Source organism: Hoplias malabaricus, chromosome 8, assembly GCF_029633855.1.
Source record: "Hoplias malabaricus isolate fHopMal1 chromosome 8, fHopMal1.hap1, whole genome shotgun sequence".
Taxonomy (NCBI): Eukaryota; Metazoa; Chordata; class Actinopteri; order Characiformes; family Erythrinidae; genus Hoplias; species Hoplias malabaricus.
In genome coordinates, this window is record NC_089807.1 from 7184562 (window position 1) to 7208461 (window position 23900).

General features: G+C 43.5%; 2 protein-coding genes across 2 annotated transcripts; both read right to left on the minus strand.

The window, feature by feature from the left end:
- Positions 1–1395: 1395 nt before the first annotated feature.
- On the minus strand, positions 1396–9409 carry tmem50a (transmembrane protein 50A). The gene is made up of 7 exons (XM_066678897.1): positions 9300–9409; positions 7730–7835; positions 6628–6740; positions 6299–6366; positions 3107–3199; positions 2855–2915; positions 1396–2296 (listed from the first exon to the last, which is right to left on the minus strand). The coding sequence occupies exons 1-7, from the start codon at positions 9368–9370 to the stop codon at positions 2251–2253; spliced, it is 558 nt and encodes a 185-aa protein (XP_066534994.1). The 5' UTR covers positions 9371–9409; the 3' UTR covers positions 1396–2250.
- Positions 9410–13088: 3679 nt separating this feature from the next.
- On the minus strand, positions 13089–22979 carry mgst3b (microsomal glutathione S-transferase 3b). Its single transcript, XM_066679190.1, has 4 exons — positions 22636–22979; positions 20824–20946; positions 18225–18297; positions 13089–13422 (listed from the first exon to the last, which is right to left on the minus strand). Exons 1-4 carry the CDS (start codon positions 22759–22761, stop codon positions 13322–13324), a joined length of 423 nt encoding a protein of 140 aa, XP_066535287.1. The 5' UTR covers positions 22762–22979; the 3' UTR covers positions 13089–13321.
- Between the last annotated feature and the right edge of the window lie 921 nt (positions 22980–23900).

Here is a 23900-nt window from a genome sequence, read left to right on the forward strand (position 1 = left end):
ATTCGCTTCTGTGGTGATTCAAATAGTGAATAAAAACTTAAACCGTGAATAAAGACAAGTTACACTTCAGCCGCGTACAAACAGTCATTTCGCCCCTCAAACACGCCGTTCCGCCTTAAAAGACGTTCAGCATCAGAATGTAAACAACTTGAGAGAACTGCGCTTAGCAACAATCGTAGATGTTCCCTTTAAGTGAGACAAATATATATATATATATATATATATATATATAATCTACGCACTGAACCCTGTCTGAAATGTGTACAACAGTGTAATTCTTCAACCTGTGGACAGTCTCAATCACTCGGCCAGTCACTCACACCTTTGGACATTTTTACATTCATTTGCTCTCAACTGTGTATAGTTTCACACACCAAGCCACCTAGCTACATGTGTTTAGCCTAAACCAGAGCACTCAAAAACGCAGACACAGGGAGAACACCCCACACTCCTCACAGACAGTCATTCGGAGGAAACCCACGCAGACACAGGGAGAACACACCACACTCCTCACAGACAGTCACCCGGAGGAAACCCACGCAGACACAGAGAGAACACACCACACTCCTCACAGACAGTCACCCGGAGGAAACCCACGCAGACACAGAGAGAACACACCACACTCCTCACAGACAGTCACCCGGAGGAAACCCACGCAGACACAGAGAGAACACACCACACTCCTCACAGACAGTCACCCAGAGGAAACCCACGCAGACACAGAGAGAACACACCACACTCCTCACAGACAGTCACCCGGAGGAAACCCACACAGACACAGGGAGAACACACCACACTCCTCACAGACAGTCACCCGGAGGAAACCCACGCAGACACAGGGAGAACACACCACACTCCTCACAGACGGTGAGCTTTTGGTACTGAACTCATGCCACAAACATCTGTGAGCTGTGTGACAGTGACTTTACTGATGCACCGTGCCCTGCCGCCCACCGTAAAAAAACAAGAATCAAACCATAAACGCTGTGTGCCAAATTCCAATATTTTTATTTGCTTCGACAGATACAGTTAGCGACTGAAATATCTTTAATTTTTGTGACAAAAAAGTACAGAACAAATACATAAGCTTACATTCGTTTAGTGTTCCTCTAAGTAACAAACACCAAGTCACTGGCGCTGAAACGGTAGCTTCCTTCCACAGATGTTGACGTTTGACTGGTCTCCGGAATTAAGAAATTGTGCTTGTACTTGTCTTTTTTTTCTGTACAGCAGCCATTTAACATAAATAGAGTGCAAATGTAAAGCTAGAAGCTAGAGAACCTGACTCAAAAATACAAAAGGAACAAAAAAGAGAATTACAAACAGCAGAAAGTGAACATAGCTTTCTGTGTCACACATTTCAACATGAGAGACTATATACTATACACACACATATTTAACTTTGATAACAGAACTGGGGACATCTGAAAAGAAAGAAAAATGGCTGCATTTATTCTATTGTCAGTTAGCATTAGCATTAGCATTAACGTCAGTAATGGAACCGAAGTCTGTTCTCTGCTTAAAATGCTGTTTATGAATATTGGGTGTATTTTGTTCATTAAAAAATGAGTTTGACAAAGAACTGAAAGGAAATCACAGCGCCAGCATTAAACCCTGCTGCACGATTAATTTCAGAAATCTGTGTTAGAAGCCGCTTCGCAATCACTGCTACACTTCTTACACAGAACATAGAGGAGTATTAAAACCGAACCTCATCACATCAGCTTCCCCTTCTGACTGCTTTAGGAAACTCCCTCCTGAAAAAACATAAACGAGGACATGCTCTCGCTCCCGGGGAAATCTACACCTGAAACATCCCAAATAAACCACTGTGAAGGATGTGTGAGACTTGAGTAAATATTGCACAAAGCCAAAGAGAACGTGAGGGAAGAGTAGGCCACGGAACTGATGAGAGAGATCAGTGCGGTGTTAATAGCAGAACTAAAGCTCCTAAACTGTGGAGGGTTTGACAAACTAAAAACAAAACAAAAATCACAATGTCTTGGTTCCTTTTCTGGCCCTGGGTCTGATGGTTAAAATCCACTGTGTTCGAAAAATACAAAGGCTTTAAATATGGTGTAAAAGAACAATGAGCATCCAGGCGTGCTGCACAGCAGAAAGTGGAGCTGTCGACACATGACGGTCACATGGGAAGAGCGAGTGTACATTACTAAGGGGAAAGAAGGAGAAGACAGAACTGGAGGAGGAACAAAGAACAAAGGGGTTTTTGTGGTCAGAGACACGGTCGTTTCACTGCCAAAGGTCCTCTGTACGTCCAAACTTGAACACCAGGCCCCTACAGGAAGAGAAATATCAAACACAGCTTTAAAATGAGGGTAAATGAGGGTGAGACTGGTAGCAGTCAGTGCCTTATAACACCATCAGACGTGTATTTTCATGAACAGGTAAAAATAGCTGAAGCTGAGGGGTGTAGCTGCCCTTTAAAGAGACAAATTCTCCCTCTCTATTAACAAAGGGAACACAGTTGGGTCTTAATGAAACCTGTGACCTGACTGCATCAAAACACCACAAGGATCAAACCCCACAGCAGTGTTCTCCCCCTGTGTAAACAGCCCTCTTTCAGCACCTGTTCCTTTAAATGATAATGAGCCGCTCGCTGTTCACCCCGACCCCGAGTGCACAGCAGTGAGGAGCGAGGAGCAGAAGCTCTGGTTTTTAGCCGTTTTCGCTCTGTTCTCTTTCTTCTCCGTTCTTGTTTTTACCGCGCTCTTATTTCTCTGCTCTCGTGTCTGTTTAGATGCGGTCTTGTTTCACAATGTGTGGGTTGGTGGGCTGCAGATTCACACATGCACAAATCAAGTATCAAAACAAATCAAGTGTTTATAAGACGTACCCAAAGAAGATGAATGCATTCTGGAAGAAAACAGCAATTCCAGGGTACACAGATTCCTTCACTGTTGATCAGAAGAAAACAAAAACGAAAGTGAACTAAACGGCTGAATAATTCAGCAGGTGCTCAGCTTCGATTAAATAATGATGGTGAAGTCACAGATTGTGGCTTCTGGCGATGCAGTGATATGCTAATGTACTGCTTTCATGAAAACACAATGCAGAAGAACAGTCCCAGGACGGAAGGGGAGCTCACCAGGGACGACAAAACCTCCAAACAGAATCCACATGGAAGCAATGAGAGAACCAAAGGCCAACATGAATCCGATGAAGAGCCACACTCTGGCACCTGGAAACACACGTGGTACAAAGAACATGTATTTAACAGCAGCACACAGAGGGACGGTGCTTCTTCATCATCTGCTTAAAACTGCACCGAGGTGTTGATTATTACTGAGTTAATACCATCAGATTCAATAGAACATTCTGGTCTTTCTGGTCAGCGCTTCTGAACCCCTCACACAGTAACACCTCCTCTACAGGCCACCTTTTTAAACCCACTAAAACAGCCTGTTCTCAGCCTGATCACCTGGTGGGGTGTGGGGTGTGGGAGTTTACCGATGAGCTACAGTGGAAACTGAAATACAATATACATGACCATTGTGTTTACTGTGAGCCGAAGTCTTCTAGCAGTGGACAATGTGAAGTAACCCAATGAGTCCAGTCTTATATTACCACACACTAGGCAGCGTCTTATCGGTTCTCTGCTGGAAAGATTTGTTGAGCATTTTAGGGAGTCGATGTTTGGGTGTTGTATTTAGATGATGCTGGGTATTTTAGGAAAAAAAGAAACCCACTGGACTAAAGCATGACATGAAATCTTCATTTTGGTCAAAACAGTGAAGCTAAGGTGAGCAACAAAACTCAAAGTGAATGCGGATTTAAGGTGTTTCTTTACAAGTTTAAATCAGAGTGTAATTAAACATACCCGGGGAAACCTACGTCTAGAAATGTGTGCTAGGCTATAAATGTCTTCAGGACAGCTGTTCTTTTACGGTCCTGATGGAAGGATCATGTCGAAGCATTCAAGCTGAAACGTAGGCTGACAAAGCTCAACACAAACTCTACCCCGGGACACCACACACATTCATTCAACACACAATCTTCTAGTGATTCTGCAGATGATTGGAAAACAAAGCTCCCTCAAAGCCCCACGGTGTACATACTTCAACACACAGCATTGGTTTCTGTTCTGGATTTTTACATTTACATTTATATTTTGGGACTTGCCCTTTTGGTTTCATTCTTGTTACAACACCATGTAAAGTCCCAGTCAGTGTCTTTAACAAAGGAAAACGTCAAATACATTTGTCCTGTTGATTTACTAATTGAGAAGAATGAATTTTCTGTACTGTGAGGAGTGTGGTGTGTTCTCCCTGTGTCCGCGTGGGTTTCCTCCGGGTGACTGTCTGTGAGGAGTGTGGTGTGTTCTCCCTGTGTCCGCGTGGGTTTCCTCCTGGTGACGGTCTGTGAGGAGTGTGGTGTGTTCTCTCTGTGTCTGCGTGGGTTTCCTCCTGGTGCTCCTGTCTCCTCCCACGCTCCACTGTGAGAGTGAATGTGTGTGTGTGTGTGTGTGTCGCCCTGTGAAGGACAGGTGCCCCTTCCAGGGTCTGTTCCAATGATTCCAGGTAGACTCCGGACCCACCGCGACACTGAACTGGATAAGGGTTACATCTTTTGGTTAATATCTATTGGAGTTGTAAGACATTTTGCAGAGTAACATAACCAGGCATTAACTTTATTAACAATAACTTGTAAACTTTATTAAAGCAAGCTTAAATAGCGTCTGATATTCAAAAGTACTACAGACAACACATTGAACTTGATTAATTCTGCCCAATATTTCACTCTGAAAGTATGTATGTACATTTCTGTGGGTTTGTGTGCATGTGATCTCAGTCAGGTGACACCCCTCATGTGAACTCCTCCATCCATTCACTCCACAGACCAGGTCAAACTGGTTTGTCTGCTCAGCCCGGCTTACTAAAGTTCAGCTGTTATTCTGTGTACAGTTGTAAATTAATGAAGGAATGTGTTCAAATGCCTCTGTCAACATTCAGCAATGTTCACCAAGTCCCAGCACAATCACGAAGAAAATACAAATAAAACTTTTAACTTGTGTTTATTGATAGTCAGAAAACATGTTATTTCTTACTAATTGAAGGAATAAGGTTTAAAAGACCGTTGGAAACTCTAATAGGCGTCTTGCCTGTGACGTAGATGGTGGACAACAACTCTAGAAGCTGCACTTAATTTAATGCACAATGACGAAAAGGTGTGTTGTTTTTGGCTGCAATCATTCAATGTACAGTGGGACATCTGTGAACAAACGGCCCAAAGATCCCAAAATATCCAGAAAATGGACTAAATTTGTCCACTTTAAACGGGCACTTTGGAAATGACAATCCGCTCACTCCGTTATCTGTAGCTCATTTCACTGGCGCTTTTCCAACAATATGGGCATGTAAGGACACCAACGAAAGGTGTTCAAGAGCCTCTGTAACATGGAGGTAAACAGGGTTAGGACACTCACTTCGCCTGTTTTAGTTGGTGTTAGTTAACGTTAGCTTGACTCGCTAAACTCGGTGGCTCAGATTATACTCGGCTACGTAGCTGCATTACGGAGGTTTATAGCGTCGGATGAATTCGAGTTGGACTTCGATCACATTTACAAGAATAACGGTACCTCTACATTTGAGTTTAGCTTATTGCTAGGCTATTGTCATGAATAATGTTGGTTATTTAGCTAGATACTGTCATAACAGTCAGTCATAACGGTGTTTTACCGCGGCGTTGTTCAGCTGTTGTCCACCAGTGACGTCACGGTCGCGTTCAAGAATTTCCGTAGAGAGCTCGGGTTTTTCCGTCAATTTAATAAAATTGTCAGTTTTAAAGCAAATTAAGCTGCTATTTTCATTTTAATTCATACTTATATCTGTCAGTAACTACAATAATGTGATTCCAAATAATGTGAGGTCCATTAAGTGGTGCTTAACCCTTCAAAACTGTTACAGACCACGTGTGGATTTAAAAGCTCCTCCTGGTGTGGGTTCTTAGTGAAAGAAACTTCAAAATACACCCTATGTCCTGAATAAATATACTTTAAACAAGAGATGTTCAGCTGGTAAAGCAGATAGAAATGTATATTTTTACAACATATCTGAACCTATCTGAAGATACGAGCCGAGTGAGGAGAATGAGTCACAGAACGAATTAAACTCGCCAGTCAAGGTATTACTGCACTAATATTTTTTTCCTGTTGTAATAATAATGCATTGTTTTACATATTTTTAATGTTAAGATTATTAATCAAGCTGCTGAAACAACATACAGAATTCTACATTATTTTCTTGTGGGTTTCTGCCAGTACATTTATATCAGAACATACCTGTCTGCCCCATGCAGCCTTCGCTGTAGCTGTCACCCCTCACCTGTCCATTTGACACTGCATTTATCCTGCGTTCAACAGAGGAGAATAAAAACAGTCCAACTGAGCCATGCTCTCTTATCTGACTGATAAACCGTAAGATAACATTTACCACACTGCTACACGCTAAAGTGTTATACTGCCTTTTCCAGTTAAAAGCAGAAGTATCTGGGGCAAACTACAACGCTCTTAAAGTTTAACGCATGCATTGGCTGTTAGTTTTAAACCCTGCCTTAACAAGGTCAGAGCATAGTGATGTGCCATTGACTCAAAATCTACAGGAAACTTACATGAGAAATGCTATTGTGGCTATGACACCGCAGGTGTGGTAAGCATGGTGAAACTGGTCCTCTCTGGGGTACATTATTGCAGCATCAATGATGATCCACCATCCTGTAAAAAACTAAAAAAAAAGCAAAGGAACACTGGGTTAAAATCAGGCAAAAACGACTGGAGTGGATATTGTACGTTATTCATTACATGAACATTAATAACTTTCATGGACAGGAACGTGCCACTGAACACAGCAGTTACAGAGTGCTCTATTTCATAAAGAAGCACAACTGCATATGCTGGATATTTCTGTTTCACTTTTCTACAATGAGTGCTTTTGTACACGATACATCTGTTATATCTAGGATCTCGACAGACCACTCCATCTCACACTCACCCAGTCACTCACTCACATTTGAGTCGCCAACCAATACCAACGTGTGTTTTTGGAGAGTGGTAGGAGACAGTCACCCGGAGGAAACCCACGCAGACACAGGGAGAACACACCACACTCCTCACAGACAGTCACCCGGAGGAAACCCACGCAGACACAGGGAGAACACATTACACTCCTCACAGACAGTCACCCGGAGGAAACCCACACAGACACAGAGAGAACACACCACACTCCTCACCGACAGTCACCCGGAGGAAACCCACGCAGACACAGGGAGAACACACCACACTCCTCACAGACAGTCACCCGGAGGAAACCCACGCAGACACAGGGAGAACACACCACACTCCTCACAGACAGTCACCCGGAGGAAACCCACGCAGACACAGGGAGAACACACCACACTCCTCACAGACAGTCACCCGGAGGAAACCCACGCAGACACAGGGAGAACACACCACACTCCTCACAGACAGTCACCCGGAGGAAACCCACGCAGACACAGGGAGAACACACCACACTCCTCACAGACAGTCACCCGGAGTGGGACTCGAACCCACAACCTCCAGGACCCTGGAGCTGTGTAACTGCGACACTTCCTGCTGCTCCACCGCGACGCCCAATCAATATTAAATAATGTTTAAAATAAATCAACATTTACTCTAAGGCTAATCAAAGCCACTTCATCAGGCCTCATGAAATAAGATTTAAGTTCACCGTACCAAGACGCCAGCGGCTATGGAGGCGATCGTGTTCCTCTTCTCTCCCCAGTCAACATTACACTCACAGTCACCGCATCTGATCCCATCCAGTAACCCCGACATTTTCCTGGAACAGAAAGAACAGTCCGATATTTTTCTAAATGTAAACAATATCAGATATACCTCCAACAACATACCTCCTTGTTTCTCCACTCACTGCCCATTTTATCAGCTCCACTGACCATACCCGTCATCCACCTGCTGCTCTGAATATTTCTTCAGCCCTGTTTCACCTTGTCCTTGAATGGTCAGGAGCCACAAAAGACCACCACAGAGCAGGTACGATTTGGGTGGTGGATCATTCTCAGTGCTGCTGTGAGACTTACGTATTGGTGGTGTGTTAATGTGTCTAGTGGATCAGACACAGCAGTGCTGCTAAAGCATTTAACGTTCTATTAGACACTCCTCCCTCGTTGGTCCACCTTGTAGATGTAAAGTCAGAGACAGTAGCTCATCTGTCGCCGCACAGTGTGTGTCGACCGCCCTCTAGTCCTTCATCAGTGACACAGGACGCTGGATATTTCTCAGACTAGTGGTGAAACTGAGGGGTTTAAAATCTGCAGCAGCACTGCTGTGTCTGATCCACTTGCACATGCTCTGTGGGGGTTCTGACCACTGAAGAACCAGGGTGACAGGGGCCTAACACTTTATGCAGAGCAGCAGATGGATGACAGTCTGTAATTGTAGAAACAGAAATTGGAGCTGATAAATAGGACAATGACAGTCGCAACATGGAGGTCATTTCATTTTTACGGCTCGGTGTATATCAATACAACAAAAAGTAAATTTTTAAATAAAGTATTAACAGTCTCTGAAATATCTAGAACTTGGTTCCTCGGTTGTTAAAGTGAGCTCAGCCTTAGAACCCAAAACAAGACAGAACAGAGGAGAGTAAAAGATTCCAGGAAGGAGCAGAACAATGGGTTCATTTTCTTCTAGAATCCAGACACCACAACTATGACTCTCCTCACACAACACAGACACTGGGGTGAAGATATTTATACTGTTCAGTGTACAGAAACCGAAATTAACTGTGGATATAGGTCAGTTATTAGTATACGTTTATATTATTACAACCTTACAAACGTCTTTGAAGAAAACAGTAAAATAAACATTAAAAAAGCTTTGTTGAAATTAAGAAAAGAGTACAACTTAAACCCCAAAGGTAAAAACAACACCACACCGTACATTACACAACACTGTGGTAAACACAGTTGTCACTCCCTAAACAGATATATCCTGTAGACGCGGCTAAGGTTGGTTTCATATTCGGATTTCCCGTTCCACCTTAAATGGCACAGTACTTACACTGTGGCAGCGGATGCGCCTTAGAGTAACTACAGCGCCATTTAAGGTGGACCGAGAGGTTCGAATAAGACGATGAAGATTAAGATCCCAACTTCAGCCTCGTCGTGCTCTATAAAGATGATAAGAACATAAACACTGAGGTAACCCCGGATACTCGATTCTCGGAGATGAATAACCCTCAGATACTTTACTTTTAAACGGTAATTCTCTGTGTTTTACTCACCCTACGGTATTTTTCGCGTCCGCAAACAAAGCTCGACAATGGTTCGACACCGCGCATGCGCACTTTGCCATATCACAGACTGCAGCTAGGACTACATTTCCCAGGCTGCCTCAGTCTTTACGGACTTCAATATTTTATTCAGTGCGCACACAACTAAAGCGATTATAGAGAAGTGTAGGGTCACCGTGCTTGGTGCTAAGCGCCTGACAGAAAGATATAAAGACCCCAAACACTGGGCTGTGCAGCAGAGGAAGTGTGTTCTCTGGAGTGATGTAGCCCTACAATAGCTTTGGAATGAGTTTTGATACAGGACTAATCACCCAGCACCAGTACAAGGGGCGGTTTGCAGAGGCCTGAATCGTTATCAGGATTGGGATAAGGGCTCATGATCTCTTGTCTCATGGCACTTAGATAGCTTCCCTGAAGGCATGGAAACACAGAAAGTTACAATAAATAAATAAAACATTTTCACGACTTTATGTAGTTAATATATCTGCACAAGCAATTATTCATAAGCATAGCCTTTGCCCTTTGTTGGGGAATGAGTAATAGTTAAGCACAGGTTTTTTTTAGCCCTCCTTCAAAAGCTATATACTGTGGTGCAGAGTCTGGAGCAGCAACGACAGAAGCTGTATTGTTAATGTAAAAGTATTGCTCCTTTAACGTTTTCCACAGCAAATATACCTAGTAAGTGGTATTTGTTATGGCAAGTCTGGAATATTTATCCACCACCCCCTCTTGATTTAAGGATAGTACTGTAAAAGTGAATTACACTCTGCACCTCTAGGGGGAGGGCGGCACGGTGGCGCAGCAGGTAGTGTCACACAGCTTCAGGGACCTGGAAGTTGTGGGTTCGATTCCCGCTCCAGGTGTCTGTCTGTGAGGAGTTGGTGTGTTCTCCCCGTGTCCGCATGGGGGTGCTCCGGTTTCCTCCCACAGTCCAAAAACACACGTTGGTAGGTGGATTGGCAACTCAAAAATGTCTGTCTGTGTTGCCCTGTGGACTGGCGCCCCCTCCAGGGTGTATTCCCACCTTGCACCCAATGATTTCAGGTAGGCTCTGGACACCCCCCCCCACAACCCTGAATTGGATAAGCGCTTACAGATAATGAGTGAACCTCTAGGGGGAGCACAGGAGCAAAAACACGAAATCTTACCAAGTTTTGCTTTATTAACGTGCCTTGTGGTCAGGTCTTCCTCAGTGGCGCCCCTTCAGGTTCAGCTCTGCTATAGGTGCAGATGACATAGCTTCTGTATGAAGAAATTTCCATTTCTTGTTGTATTCCACCACATAGTATTGGATGTCACTGCATGTCTGTTTCTGACGTAATGGAAACAAAGACAACGCACTTCTGTTTATGGCATCCCTCACAAAGGCCTCTCCAACTTTAATCCATTTAGCAACCATTTCTTCATTAGCGTAGGCCTACACTGGGGGCAGATTTGACCCAAAGGTCAGTAAAATGGGCTCGGAACCAGGAGGTTGCAGGTTTGATCTCCTCGACTGGCAGGAAAACTGTGGAAGTAGAGTGAAGGATCAACTGTCTCCTCCCTCAATACACAGTAGAGGGGCACTTCAGCAAGGCGTCTTCCCCCCCACAATGCTCACTGGGCACCAAGATTGTGTGTGTTCACTGTTTCTAATCACTAATATGTGAGTGTGTGTGATCACTGCCACTGATGGGTTAAATGTGGAGGTCAAATTTAATTTCACTTTTAAATTCCATGGTTGTACAATGACAATGAAGGATCAATATTAGTGTCACAAGATTAAAAGCTAGCGTTCAGGAAAAAGTTGCTTGGTTTTGGAATTGTGGGTGGAGCCAAATGCATGATTAAATAAACCAATCATAACTGGTTGTAAGTTATTATTGTTCCCTAATAAACGCTGCTTCCGTAAGTGTTGTATAAAAGCTGTTATCACACTCAATATGGTGCTGTTACTGAGCATCATTTACTCAATGTGGTATAAATATGTAATCACTAAATGATCATGAACTCAGATTTTGGTGATGCCTTGGCGCTCCATGATGAGGCGACTGAGGAGGGACCCCCCCCCCCCCTTATGTTGCTGGGCTTTGTTTAAAAGTTGGAGTCATAGCCCTGGGGGAGAACTGAAGCAAAACAAAAGCATTTTCAGGACAGAAAGAAGCATTAAGCTTTTCGGTGTGAGCTCAACCTCAAATGTATTTTGTAACTCCAGTGCAGTGCTGACATTTTACGTTCTGAATTAAGATTAAACACTTGTGGATCCCAAAGGACACTGCAGAAATCTTATCAATGCAAATGAAAATGGACCCAAGTGCAGAGATACTCAAGAATGCAATAAAAACAGAAATAAAGTCTCAGTGGAAAGACTGACAGCATATGAAGCAAAATGAAAACCTATAAAAGTTTATAGAGCTCCTCTCCAAGACTCTGATAGTGTTTATAACATTATTTCTTCCATATTTGTTCAGGCCCATAGTGTTGAGATTTTCTTTACAGTGGAAGGATGACCACAAACGGCTGTAGTTTCAGATTTGAACGGAGAGTTGAGTTTGACTCAGCTTTAGGTGTGGTTTATCTCACAAGGACAATTAACCAGTAGCAGGTCTTACGAGGTTTTCTTGAATAATTTTGTGTCAACTTTCATTTTCTGAAATTCACATTTCTTCACCAAGCAGCCCTTTGATTTCCCCTTCCTGAAAAATCCCACACAGACAGTCACCCGGAGGAAACCCACACAGACACAGGGAGAACACACCACACTCCTCACAGACAGTCACCCGGAGGAAACCCACGCAGACACAGAACACACCACACTCCTCACAGACAGTCACCCGGAGGAAACCCACGCAGACACAGAGAGAACACACCACACTCCTCACAGACAGTCACCCGGAAGAAACCCACGCAGACACAGAGAGAACACACCACACTCCTCACAGACAGTCACCCGGAGGAAACCCACGCAGACACAGAGAGAACACACCACACTCCTCACAGACGGTCACCCGGAAGAAACCAATGCAGACACAGAGAAAACACACCACAGTCCTCACAGACAGTCACCCGGAGGAAACCCACGCAGACACAGAGAGAACACACCACACTCCTCACAGACAGTCACCCGGAGGAAACCCACACAGACACAGAGAGAACACACCACACTCCTCACAGACAGTCACCCGGAGGAAACCCACGCAGACACAGAGAGAACACACCACACTCCTCACAGACAGTCACCCGGAGGAAACCCACACAGACACAGAGAGAACACACCACACTCCTCACAGACAGTCACCCGGAGGAAACCCACACAGACACAGAGAGAACACACCACAGTCCTCACAGACAGTCACCCGGAGGAAACCCATGCAGACACAGAGAAAACACACCACAGTCCTCACAGACAGTCACCCGGAGGAAACCCACACAGACACAGGGAGAACACACCGCACTCCTCACAGACAGTCACCCGGAGCGGGACTCGAACCTACAACCTCCAGGACCCTGGAGCTGTGACTGAGACACTACCTGCTGCGCCACTGTGCCGCCCACTAACTTTACTAATGTAAGTAAAATTGACACACTGTATTGAGTAAACTGAATAATAATTAAACATGGTGTCTGACTATTCCAAAGTATATTCTCTCTCTCCCTCAAAAGGAAAACCTCCTATTTACAAAAAGTATATATGTGGATTCTCTTATAAAAGTATCTCTGGAGAAATGCGTAACTCGTTGGCCGTGTTGACCGGACAGCTTGATGTCACTGACACAAACACCATGCAGCATCTTTCATCATAGACACACATTTATTTTATTGTGGTTTGGATAAGAAACATTAGACTGATAAACATGTTACATGAACGTTTTAAACAATGAAACAAAAAGTGAAATTCTGGTCTACAGCGTGGTCTTCATGTTCACATTCTCTGGAAAAGCAGAAGAAATAAAAATGGATACAAGACTTGGAAAGAAAATGCGTTTAAGTAAAAACCCTGTCCAGTGCTTTAAAAGCGAAGTGCTCTGAGGTTTTTAAATGAATCCGAGGAGCTGCAGGGCAACAGAAATGGTCAGAATCATCACGCCGAAAAGGCCGATGTAACCATAGCTCCCATTCATCCTCTTGCTGGGGTCTAAAAAGAGAGTGGGAAGAGAACAGACAACAATGAGGACACAGAACACACTCAGTTCCACATTAATATAGTGAACATGTTGCTGCACGACTCTTATATCACCATTTTCAGTCTCAGCCGTAGTCTGAGTGGCTGAAAGTGTCTTATCTGCTCCGACAACAGAATGGTTTTTAAAGATCTAGTGTAAAACATTCTCAGAAAAGCAGACGCTGTACCGCGAAAAGAACTCCCGTTTGAGTTCCTTCATTCTGAAAGAAACTGAGATGTTGTCACTTTCTGAGGGGAGTGTGGTGTGCTTTCTTCTTGTCTGCATGGGTTTCCTCCAGGTTCTACGGTTCCACCTCAGAGTCCAAACACACACATTGGCAGGTGAATTAACTGTATGACATTCTCCATAGGAGAGTGACTGGGTGAGTGTGTGATGCCCTGTGATGTCCAGGGACTGTATCTGTGTTGTGTTTTCTCCTCTCTATCTAATAGCTAAAGGGTTGCATCGAACTTTTCTCGACTTATTGTACAATATATGGACAATCAGAATGAACGCCACCAGTATTTTGGCTGCTCGCTCTAGGCTCTAGTTTTCTCTGTCCTGAAGATGTTACGTGAATTTGTCTGAAAACAATGGGTTTATTTATGGCAGGATCAGACTGCACCATTTTGTTGTCTTTCACGACGTTGACTCTGACAGATTAGGGCTATAAATTCGTGCCGTGTCTTGGTCAGGAGACTGGCAGCGCCACACGTTTGACACCATTCTTTGTTTGCGTTATTCTGCGAGTTCAGATGGTGTCAGGAGGTGTGTTAAGAAACTGTCGATCACAGCTACAGAAGCAGTGTGTGATGCTGGTGGTTTTTTGTGTTCCAAAAAGAAGAAGAAACACAGGAGTAGAACCATTTCCGTGTGTTTTGGAGAGGACAGTACGGACGGTCTGTCTTGAAAATAAGAACTTGTGTTTACAGATGGGTGCCACACAGCTCTCTGTCCTCCAACTGGTCATCGTCAAGGAACATGGCGTAGGAAATATCGGACCAACGTGAAAGACGTTTCGTCGTAGTGTCGTGGAGCGTCCCAGAGCCACACCGCTGATCTCTGATTATGTCGCACTACTGTTACTTGTCCCCGGAGCTCTTATTCGGTTGAAACGAGAGAAATTTGTCGGACACAACAAAATCGTGCAAAACTCGATTTTTTTGACTACATTTGTGTAGTCTGATCCCTGCATTAAACATCTTTAAACGTTTGTATATTCCAATTATAATGTCTGAATATTCTCAATATATTTTTGTTAAAAGTTGATTGTTTTTAAGGAGTTTAATTGCTTCTTATGCTTCATTATTATCGGGATATCAGTGGCAAATGTTTTTTTGTAAATGACGATTATATTCTTGTTTATCACTATTACTTCTGGGAAAATATATCGACCACAAAAATAGCTATTTGACATGTCCAAAAGAAGGTAAAGCATTTGAACATCCAGTCAAAGCCTCTAAAGAAAAAGAAAAGAAAAAAAAAAAAAAGATAAAATCTTGCGACCCCCTCTTTCCAACCCATTGATTTAACAGCACACCATCACGGCTAATCTCCCTCAATCATTAACCACACCACAGAACTGAAAGCAGAAGCTAAGATAATTTGGCTTCTTTTTTAACAAGTGCAAATAAGCAAGAAATGTGGTCTACATGGAGGCACGGTGGCGCAGCAGAAGTGTCGCAGTCACACAGCTCCAGGGTCCTGGAGGGTGACTGTCTGTGAGGAGTGTGGTGTGTTCTCCCTGTGTCTGCGTGGGTTTCCTCCGGGTGACTGTCTGTGAGGAGTGTGGTGTGTTCTCTCTGTGTCTGTGTGGGTTTCCTCCGGGTGACTGTGAGGAGTGTGGTGTGTTCTCCCTGTGTCTGCGTGGGTTTCCTCCGGGTGACTGTCTGTGAGGAGTGTGGTTTGTTCTCCCTGTGTCTGCGTGGGTTTCCTCCGGGTGACTGTCTGTGAGGAGTGTGGTTTGTTCTCCCTGTGTCTGCGTGGGTTTCCTCCGGGTGACTGTCTGTGAGGAGTGTGGTGTGTTCTCTCTGTGTCTGCGTGGGTTTCCTCCGGGTGACTGTCTGTGAGGAGTGTGGTGTGTTCTCCCTGTGTCTGCGTGGGTTTTCTCCGGGTGACTGTCTGTGAGGAGTGTGGTTTGTTCTCCCTGTGTCTGCGTGGGTTTCCTCCGGGTGACTGTCTGTGAGGAGTGTGGTGTGTTCTCCCTGTGTCTGCGTGGATTTCCTCCGGGTGACTGTCTGTGAGGAGTGTGGTTTGTTCTCCCTGTGTCTGCGTGGGTTTCCTCCGGGTGACTGTCTGTGAGGAGTGTGGTGTGTTCTCTCTGTGTCTGCGTGGGTTTCCTCCGGGTGACTGTCTGTGAGGAGTGTGGTGTGTTCTCTCTGTGTCTGCGTGGGTTTCCTCCGGGTGCTCCGGTTTTCTCCCACACTCCAAAAACACACGTTGGTGGATTGGAGACACTAAAATGTTCGTAGGTTTGAGTGTGTGAGTGAATGTGTGTGTTGCCCTGTGAAGGACTGGCGCTCCCTCCAGGGTGTATTCCCGCCTAGTGCCCAATGATTCCAGGTAGGCTCTGGACCCACCGTGACCCTGAACTGGAAAAGGGTTACAGATAATGAATGAATGAATGTGGTCTACATGTGCCAGACATTCAGACCCTCCCCTACACCCACCACAAACCACTTGATGGGATGCTGACATTGCAATCTTTTCACCAACTTAAGCATTTATCTGAGTTTGTGTAGACAGAGCATCCAGCCCATTTTCTAGAAAACATGTCTAGCCTCAACACGTTTAAAAGTGAGAGATTTACATGGTCAAAACATTATTTAAAAAAATACCCTATTTAATACAGTTAGAGAGAAAATCATCTCAAGACTCCTACCGTTATTTGACGACCCACTGAGGGGTTGCGCCCCTGAGTTTACGAACCACCGCTGTATAAAACCCATTCCTTCCATTCTGTATACAGACGGCCCATGGCTACTTTATTATATTTGTTTGATCTGGGATTTCAGGTGGATTCACTGCAGTAAACGTTTCACAAAAGCTGAAACACTGGCTGTTAATCGTGTGAAAAAGATTCTATTCACAACTGACGTGGTTTAGTGTGAGACAGCTTTAGCTTCTCATTACTGTGTTTACACACCTCTCTGTGTTCCTGTCTGGATCTCGGAGTACCTGGAGTCAACGTCTGGGTCAGAGACAAGCAGTTTCCTCATTGTGGTGAAGATTTGCAGACTATAGAGTATGTAAAATTACGTGTAGACAGGAGCATATGGTTTTATAGTGCATTACAAGTTTTGGGCTCAAAAAGTAATGGTAAAAGGGTCAATGACGAAGGGTCATTTTCACTAAATAAACAACTCTGACCCTTCAGTCTTCACCTGACGCCTGAGTGGAGGCTGAAAGTAGAGCTGTAAACAAGGACAATAAAAAAGGGCCAACACCTAGGTTTTTTAAACCTTATCTATCTATATCCTTGCCTGGTAGATTAACCCTTTAATAAGTGCGAAGGTTAGGGCATGGCCACAGCATGAATTCTCCACTCTCACGGCCTGTGGGATACATGTGCAATAACAGACTTTCCTTGTGAGGTTCAAATGATTTTCACTTCTAACCTTTTCATTTTGCAGTGCTCTATTTACATACTACTCTTAACATACACACGCCCTAGTGAAATACAAAAGGGCTGTCCTTTAAAGACTGTCTCCAGTGAAGATCCAGTGTATAGCCGCGTTAGCGTGTGCACGTGATGTGGCTGAATCAGAAACATGTGATCAGAACAGTGATCACTGATCAGAAACATGACTTAAGGTCTCCATTCTGAAAAACACAAACCCAAGAAAACAGCCTGGTGCAGGGTTTCTGAGGGAAGGGTGGGTGGTGTTAAGGCTCATTTATGCTCAATGTTAAACACGGATCCGGACAGAGCCTTCTGTCTGTACTCTACATTCATATCGTACGTAATTTGCACGTTCTCTGAAAGCTTATGGATGCGGACGAGACGGAGCAATACCCCTGAAGACTGTGGGGGCAGTACGAGATACAACCACTTCCATATGGACACGACGAAGAGGCAGGCACTGTGTGAGTTCTCACGCCTGATGTGAGGGGCGACGCGGCAAAGCAAGCGATCGAAAGCCGTGGTGGACATCTTAAAGTACTGGAAATGACGTTGGGTCATCAATTTCCCTCATTGGTAAGACAAGTGAAGAAAATTCTCCGTCCAAATGTTGCGCATTATTTAAGGGCAACAAACTGGAAACAAACTTTTCTTGGTGCTTCTACATCTGTAATTCTGAACAGAGATATGTTTTAGGGCTTTAACTGATGAACAGAAGTGGATTGTAATGCAGCTTTATGGCTTTTACACATTAGTTCATTTGCATTTTTAAATGATAAAAATCTGAAAATGTGTATAACACCTTTCAACCAAACAAACATTAATCTATAATCAGTTTCCTGTTTTTCACGTTTTTGGCTTTTCACTATCGTGAGAATCTGTACATTTAGTGTGTGTGTAAAAAGTGCTTACCAATGCTGGTGTGTGTGTGTGTGCTACTCTGACGTGCCTGTGTTTTTTTCCCCACAGTGTGTAGTTTGGCAGGAGCTCCAGATCTAAATCAATGTGCTAATGCACTCTTTCTTTTCCATAATATGTCCCATTTAACACCATGTAAAGAGCAGTGGGAGTTTTTATTCACTTCTAGGAATGGAGAACAAACGTCTGATGAGGTACAAACACAAAATAAGGACAGAATAAACTGAGTCTCACCGCCGGTGTAGTAGCCCCAGGCGTAGGAGAACCTGCTGGTCACCCAGATGACCCCCAGCACAGAGGCCACAGTCTAAAGAGAGAGAAGAATGATAAAGAAGCGGATTAAATCCAGGACAAAGTCTGTTGTGTTTGTCTGAGATATTGTTAGACGAGTGCAAACAGAGCCTTGGACAAAGCAAACTAAACAGCCCTGTTAAACTTTAACTGACAGCAGTTAAACTGATCCGTCGTCTCCACTACATCCAGAATTCTCCTAGCTGCTAGGGCTCTTACTTTTACCAAGCGTAGAGCTCACATCCCTCTGCACTGATGTTCTGTAGAGTCTAGGATTAAATACGGAATTCTTCTTCTAACTTTTAAGGCTCTACACACCTCTCTGATCTCATTTCTTCACACTGTCCCTCACAGGGTCTTAGATCTTCTAACTCTGGACTTGTAAGAAAAAGTCCTTCTCTTAGACCTTCTACTAATGGGTGGTAGGTCTTTCACCGTCACCGCGCACAAACTCTGGAACTCTCTTCAAATCTCTGCTCAAAACTAACCTCTTTCCTTCGCGTGAAGCATGTCTCAACTCGTGGTGGAAAGAGAAAGAGGTGTTGGACGAATTCTTAGGGTCAAGAACTGGGTCAAGGGCACGCTCCAGTCTGAGAATAACGAACGCCTAGTGAATCAAGAGCAAGACGCTGCACAAGTGACTAAAGAGACCCACAAATGTCAGAACTGTCTCCTTTAAAACCGATGATAATCAGTGTATTTTCAATGTATTAAGACCCTTTATACTCAACAAGCATAAAGCACCGCTAGTGGCAGCTGATGTCTTGGTAGTTAGCTGTAAACATTCAGTTCCACATTAAAATGGTGAAGCCTTTACATTCTGGCATCTGATGCTACTGCAGTGGTTCTCAAACTGTTTCTACCATTCCCCACCTCAGACGAAGGGGAATTTCCATGCCCCACTTGTACCATAGCGCCCCAAAAAATGGTAATAAAATAAACATTTCCTAATTTATTTCAGTAACATCAGCTTCTGTCTCTGAATCAGTAGCTTAACTTTATAACACCAGCTATAACATTAACACAGATGTTCAAACATTCAATAATACAGAACATTGGCCTGATATTTAATCAAAAATGAGCAAAGGCAAGTGCAGGGAGTAGGAGTGAGTTTGATATTTGAGGGGGACATATTCGCTGAGTCAAAGCCCACTTCATACACAAGGTATTAGCTATAAGCTGACTCCCTTAGATACGGCAGGAAAATACTGCGTTTATAACGATGTGGAACAGCATTTGATTAACATTAACGTTAGAGAGTGAGGCTGTGTCCCAAACAACACACTGTGGACCTTAACACACTACACTACAGAGACACTGCTGAGGGCGGTGTGTGTATTCGCACTGTTCAGAGCAGCAGTGTGCGGTTTGGGACACAGCCAGAGACTAACGTTAACCTGCTGCAGGTTTAGAGCTCTTCCTCACGCTCTGAACACAGCTGATATTAACATTCACTGACTCTCAGATCCTCCTCTGTTTAACAGTTAAATACAAGCCTCTTTCATAACTGTAATGATCCGTCTGTTCTCTGTTGTGCTCTCGTCACTGACCTCAGACCAGAGCTGGTCGACACTAACTTTATAAACCAGACTCTGACGGTGAAGCGGAGGTGAAGCTGATGATTGGAGCAGATTTATATTTGAACAGGGGCCTTAACGAAGGCTGAAAGAAGACCACCCTGTGTCCGACTCGCTGCGGTGGCACATTTTCAAAATAAAAGTTTGCGAATAAAAGCACATTTTGGTTCTAGGCAAACTACATTTTTCTGGGGTCCTATTTAATGTTCTTTTAACATGTTTAAGGGCTATTAATGAATCCATTCTGAGGGAGTGCTTTTTACTAAGTTTTATTGGAGAAAAAAAGAAAGACATTAATAAAGACAGGGTCATTAATAAAGAAATGTGCCCCACCTGCAATAATTACACTCCCCTCACTTTGAGAAACGCTGTGCTGCTGCAACGTTTATAGTGGAACTGGAAGATCTGAAGAAAACTCTTTTGAATAAGAAGCTAATTTCAGCTCAGCCCCGTATCCCAGAAGAGAGAGGAGGGGGTTTATCTCTGATTGTGGAACTCTTCTGAAGGAGAATGAGGCCCTAAATGTAACTAAAGTCCAGCAGCTCCTCTGATATCACTGCAGACTGGTGCAGAGCTGCTACAGAGCGGCACTAGTCGCTTGGGAATGAAGCGCTGCTCTGTTTTATTTGTGTTCTGATAACGTTTTAGGGTCTTTCTGTTTCACAGGGGAAGATTTTAACCCCTACACCTTGTAACTAATTTCCAAGGGGCACGGTGACATTTATAAACAAAGGAGATTGGGCCTATGGCTTAATCCCTGTCAATGGCACTGACCCTTAGTTTAAGTTTGTTTGTTCATCTTTGAATAAATTTATACATATAATAAAAGCAACAACACACTCACAATATTTAACGAACTAACAATTTTAATCATGTTAGATTTTTCCCCAAGGGCTTATGGCTACAGTGTGGTGCTGGTGCTGAAGCAGGGAATTGAACCCCAGTCCGCTGTGTGATCTACTCACTGGATACACGAGTGCAGCGATGGTCTGGAAAACAAGCCACTGTGGGTAGACCTCCAGTGTGTTCTGGTGAGCTCTCTGGATGCAGTTAAACACATTCTCCTTATCGCTGTACATGGTTGGGTACTGCAAACAGACAAGAGTTTTATTCAGATACAGCCTACGCTTACCACGATTCCTCAGACGTTCCCTGCTTGGAAAAACACCCAAGAACAAATACAGATTCACCTATGGGTGATTTCCTAACGCTTTCTCAGTTCACAAACAGAGGGGTGTTCAAACATCAGATTTATACCAATAAAGACGCAATGATTTACAAATTTGAGTGGAGAACAAAGCCATTCAGAGAGATTTAAAAGTGCAACGACAGTGAAATAAAAAAATAAAAAAATAAATAAAAACTGCAGCAGAATCAGGAACAGAAAATTAATCGTGTGTTCTGCTGAGTGTTTATGTCTCAGGCTTCTGACGTGAGAAAAGTCTTTATTCCAAGTGGCCTATGTCAGAAACCGAGAATTTAGAATGTGGTAAAAATCCTGTGCCGTGATGAAACGAGGCCCATGGAGCGCGGCTTAAAACAATGGTGGGGGGCTGTGAGACAAGGAAAACAACACTTTATTGATTCCAAAGGAAACTGCATTGTCACGGTACTGTACATAGTGCACAAGAGAGGACCTACAGAAAGAAATAACAATAAATAAATAAATAGAGAGAGGAACTGGTCCCGGTGAAATGGCCCCTCGTAGAAAAACCTAATGATTCTGATTATTTCATACAGCGTTCCTGCAAATGTGGATAAAACTGAGCCAAAAAATATATTCATTTGGGTATAATGCCTTAGAATTATTAATATTCTATGTCTAATTCTCTCCTGATTAAAAGACAAGCAGATACATAAATTAACAGACAAATAAATAAATGTATAACTATGTAAAAACACTGAAACCCTATAAATCTCTCATTCCTCACATTGTCTCAGCTCGCCCAGGGCCGAAACTGACTGGGTGTGGTATGGTATGCACGCTTTATGTGTGATAACGAGCAGCACATTCCAGTACTGTATCTGAATGCAAAGAACAATTAGCAACAACATTAAACCTCCCCCTCCTTTATCAGCATTTCACACATATTTGCCCATCGTAGTTCTACAATTACAGACTGCAGTCCAAACGTTAACACACTTTCAAATGGTCAGGACCCCCACAGAGCACTGATGATTTGGGTGGTGTATATTTCTCAGGGCTGCAGCCTAAAACACCATGAATTATTAGGTCTTTCACAAGGCTTAGTTTATTTAGAAAGCCTGTTTGTTGATGGTAAACGGACTTATGCAAACGTTAAGGTCCATTTTGTGTACATTGTGCAGTAGAAACTGCGCTAAACTGGCGGAAATGTGTTGTTTTTGTTGGCTTTCTGTAAAAAAATCTGTTAGCTAACTTTTCTCTAAGGGCGCGACTCAAACGCATGTCTGGTCCCTACGTAGGGCACTTTGTAGGTCAGGAACCTGTTAACGTTATACCACAAATAATGCAGTAATATTTAGAGAAGAAGTGCTTTAGCTTACGTTTAAATTGATTTCGCCTTCTTTACACGTACAGTACATTATTTCTGTGTAGAATCCGTTATTTATTCGTGTCAGACTAGTGCACTACAAACGGAACCAGGAGCGATTTTAGACTCTGCCTTTGGAAATGAGCAAACTGGCCATTCACCAGCAGGATTTATTTATTTATTTATTTTATTTTATTCCAGGAAATGAACGTGATTTTCCTCAATCTGTTTAACAACACGTTAAAGCTTTTACACAAACATTACCTTCACATTGTATTTTTTTCTGGCGGCTCCAACTTTCACAGCGAGGTAACACAGCATGATCCAGCTGTAGAGGTAGGTCAGGATCACGTAGCCGAAATTGGCGGGAAGGATGTCGATAACCTCCATTTTTCTGCAGACAGAGGAGTCTCTTTCACACACTCTTCAGCCGCACACGGTCACTGTGTGTTAGAAACACAGATAAAAATGCAGACTCACGCCTTTAACCACGTTTTCCGTGCAAAAGGGCACAGGACTAAAAGTTACTGCGACGCTAAATCTCGCGATAACTGTCTCTAAGAGGAGACTGTAAACACGGAGGCGTCTTCCCCAAACCTCCTCTTGAATACACCCCTCAGCCATAACATTATAGCTACCTGCTTGTTTCTACACTCACTGTCTGTTCCTTCGGCTCCACTGACCTACAGGAGCACTTTGTAGTTCTACAATTGCAGACTGTAACTCATCTGTTGCTCTGCAAACTTTGTTAGCTCCCTTGGTGGTGGATCATTCTCAGCGCTGCAGTGACACTGATGTGGTGGTGGTGTAGAGTGGATCAGACACAGCAGAGACTGCTGGAGTTTTAAACCCCTCAGTGTCACTGCTGGACTGAGAATAGTCCACCAACACAAAATATCCACAATCCAAATCCCTGGTGGTTCTGACCATTGAAGGATAAGGGGTAAGGTAATTGTAGAACTACAATATGCTTGTATACAGTGGATTATGTGTGAGAGGTGGTAATGTTATGGCTGATCGTTGTATACTCAGGTTGCATACACTAAAATACACAAAGAACTTTAAGACCAAAATTTAAACACACCTGGAGGCTTTTCATCAGGTGCCTTAAAGGGGACATATACCTGTAATTCAAGTGAACACAGCGTCTTAGCGAAACATCTGTGGTCAAAATAACACAAGGATTAGCAAACCCCAAAGCAGTGTTCTCCCCGTTTTAACAGCCCTGCTCAGAATCAACGCTTTCAGCACATGTTCCTTTAAATGATAATGAGCCTTCCGCTGTTCACCCGGACCCTGAGCGCACAGCAGTGAGGAGCGAGTTAAAAGTATAAATGCGTCACTCCCAAATAAAGAAATATAAAATGACAGAAAAAAATAATACATTTGAAAAAAAGTAAAAACATTCTTTAAATACATCGGCACATCTGATTTAACGCTACTCATGATTCGCAGAAACATTCTGGAAAAAATTAAACGTGGCCCATGCAATATTTATGGCACATTTTACATTGTATTAATTTTTATAG

Excerpts from the sequence above, each read along its gene's own strand:
- tmem50a (XM_066678897.1), bottom strand. The coding sequence starts at position 9,370 with ATGGCAAAGTGCGCATGCGCGGTGTCGAACCATTGTCGAGCTTTGTTT. Across the intron at positions 6,367-6,627 it reads GCCACAATAGCATTTCTCAT|GATAAATGCAGTGTCAAATG; the intron begins GTAAGTTTCCTG and ends TGTTGAACGCAG. Across the intron at positions 2,916-3,106 it reads TGGAGGTTTTGTCGTCCCTG|TGAAGGAATCTGTGTACCCT; the intron begins GTGAGCTCCCCT and ends TCTGATCAACAG.
- mgst3b (XM_066679190.1), bottom strand. The coding sequence starts at position 22,761 with ATGGAGGTTATCGACATCCTTCCCGCCAATTTCGGCTACGTGATCCTG. Across the intron at positions 20,947-22,635 it reads GAAAAAAATACAATGTGAAG|TACCCAACCATGTACAGCGA; the intron begins GTAATGTTTGTG and ends GTCTGTTTGCAG. Across the intron at positions 13,423-18,224 it reads CTGGGGCTACTACACCGGCG|ACCCCAGCAAGAGGATGAAT; the intron begins GTGAGACTCAGT and ends CTCTCTTTTTAG.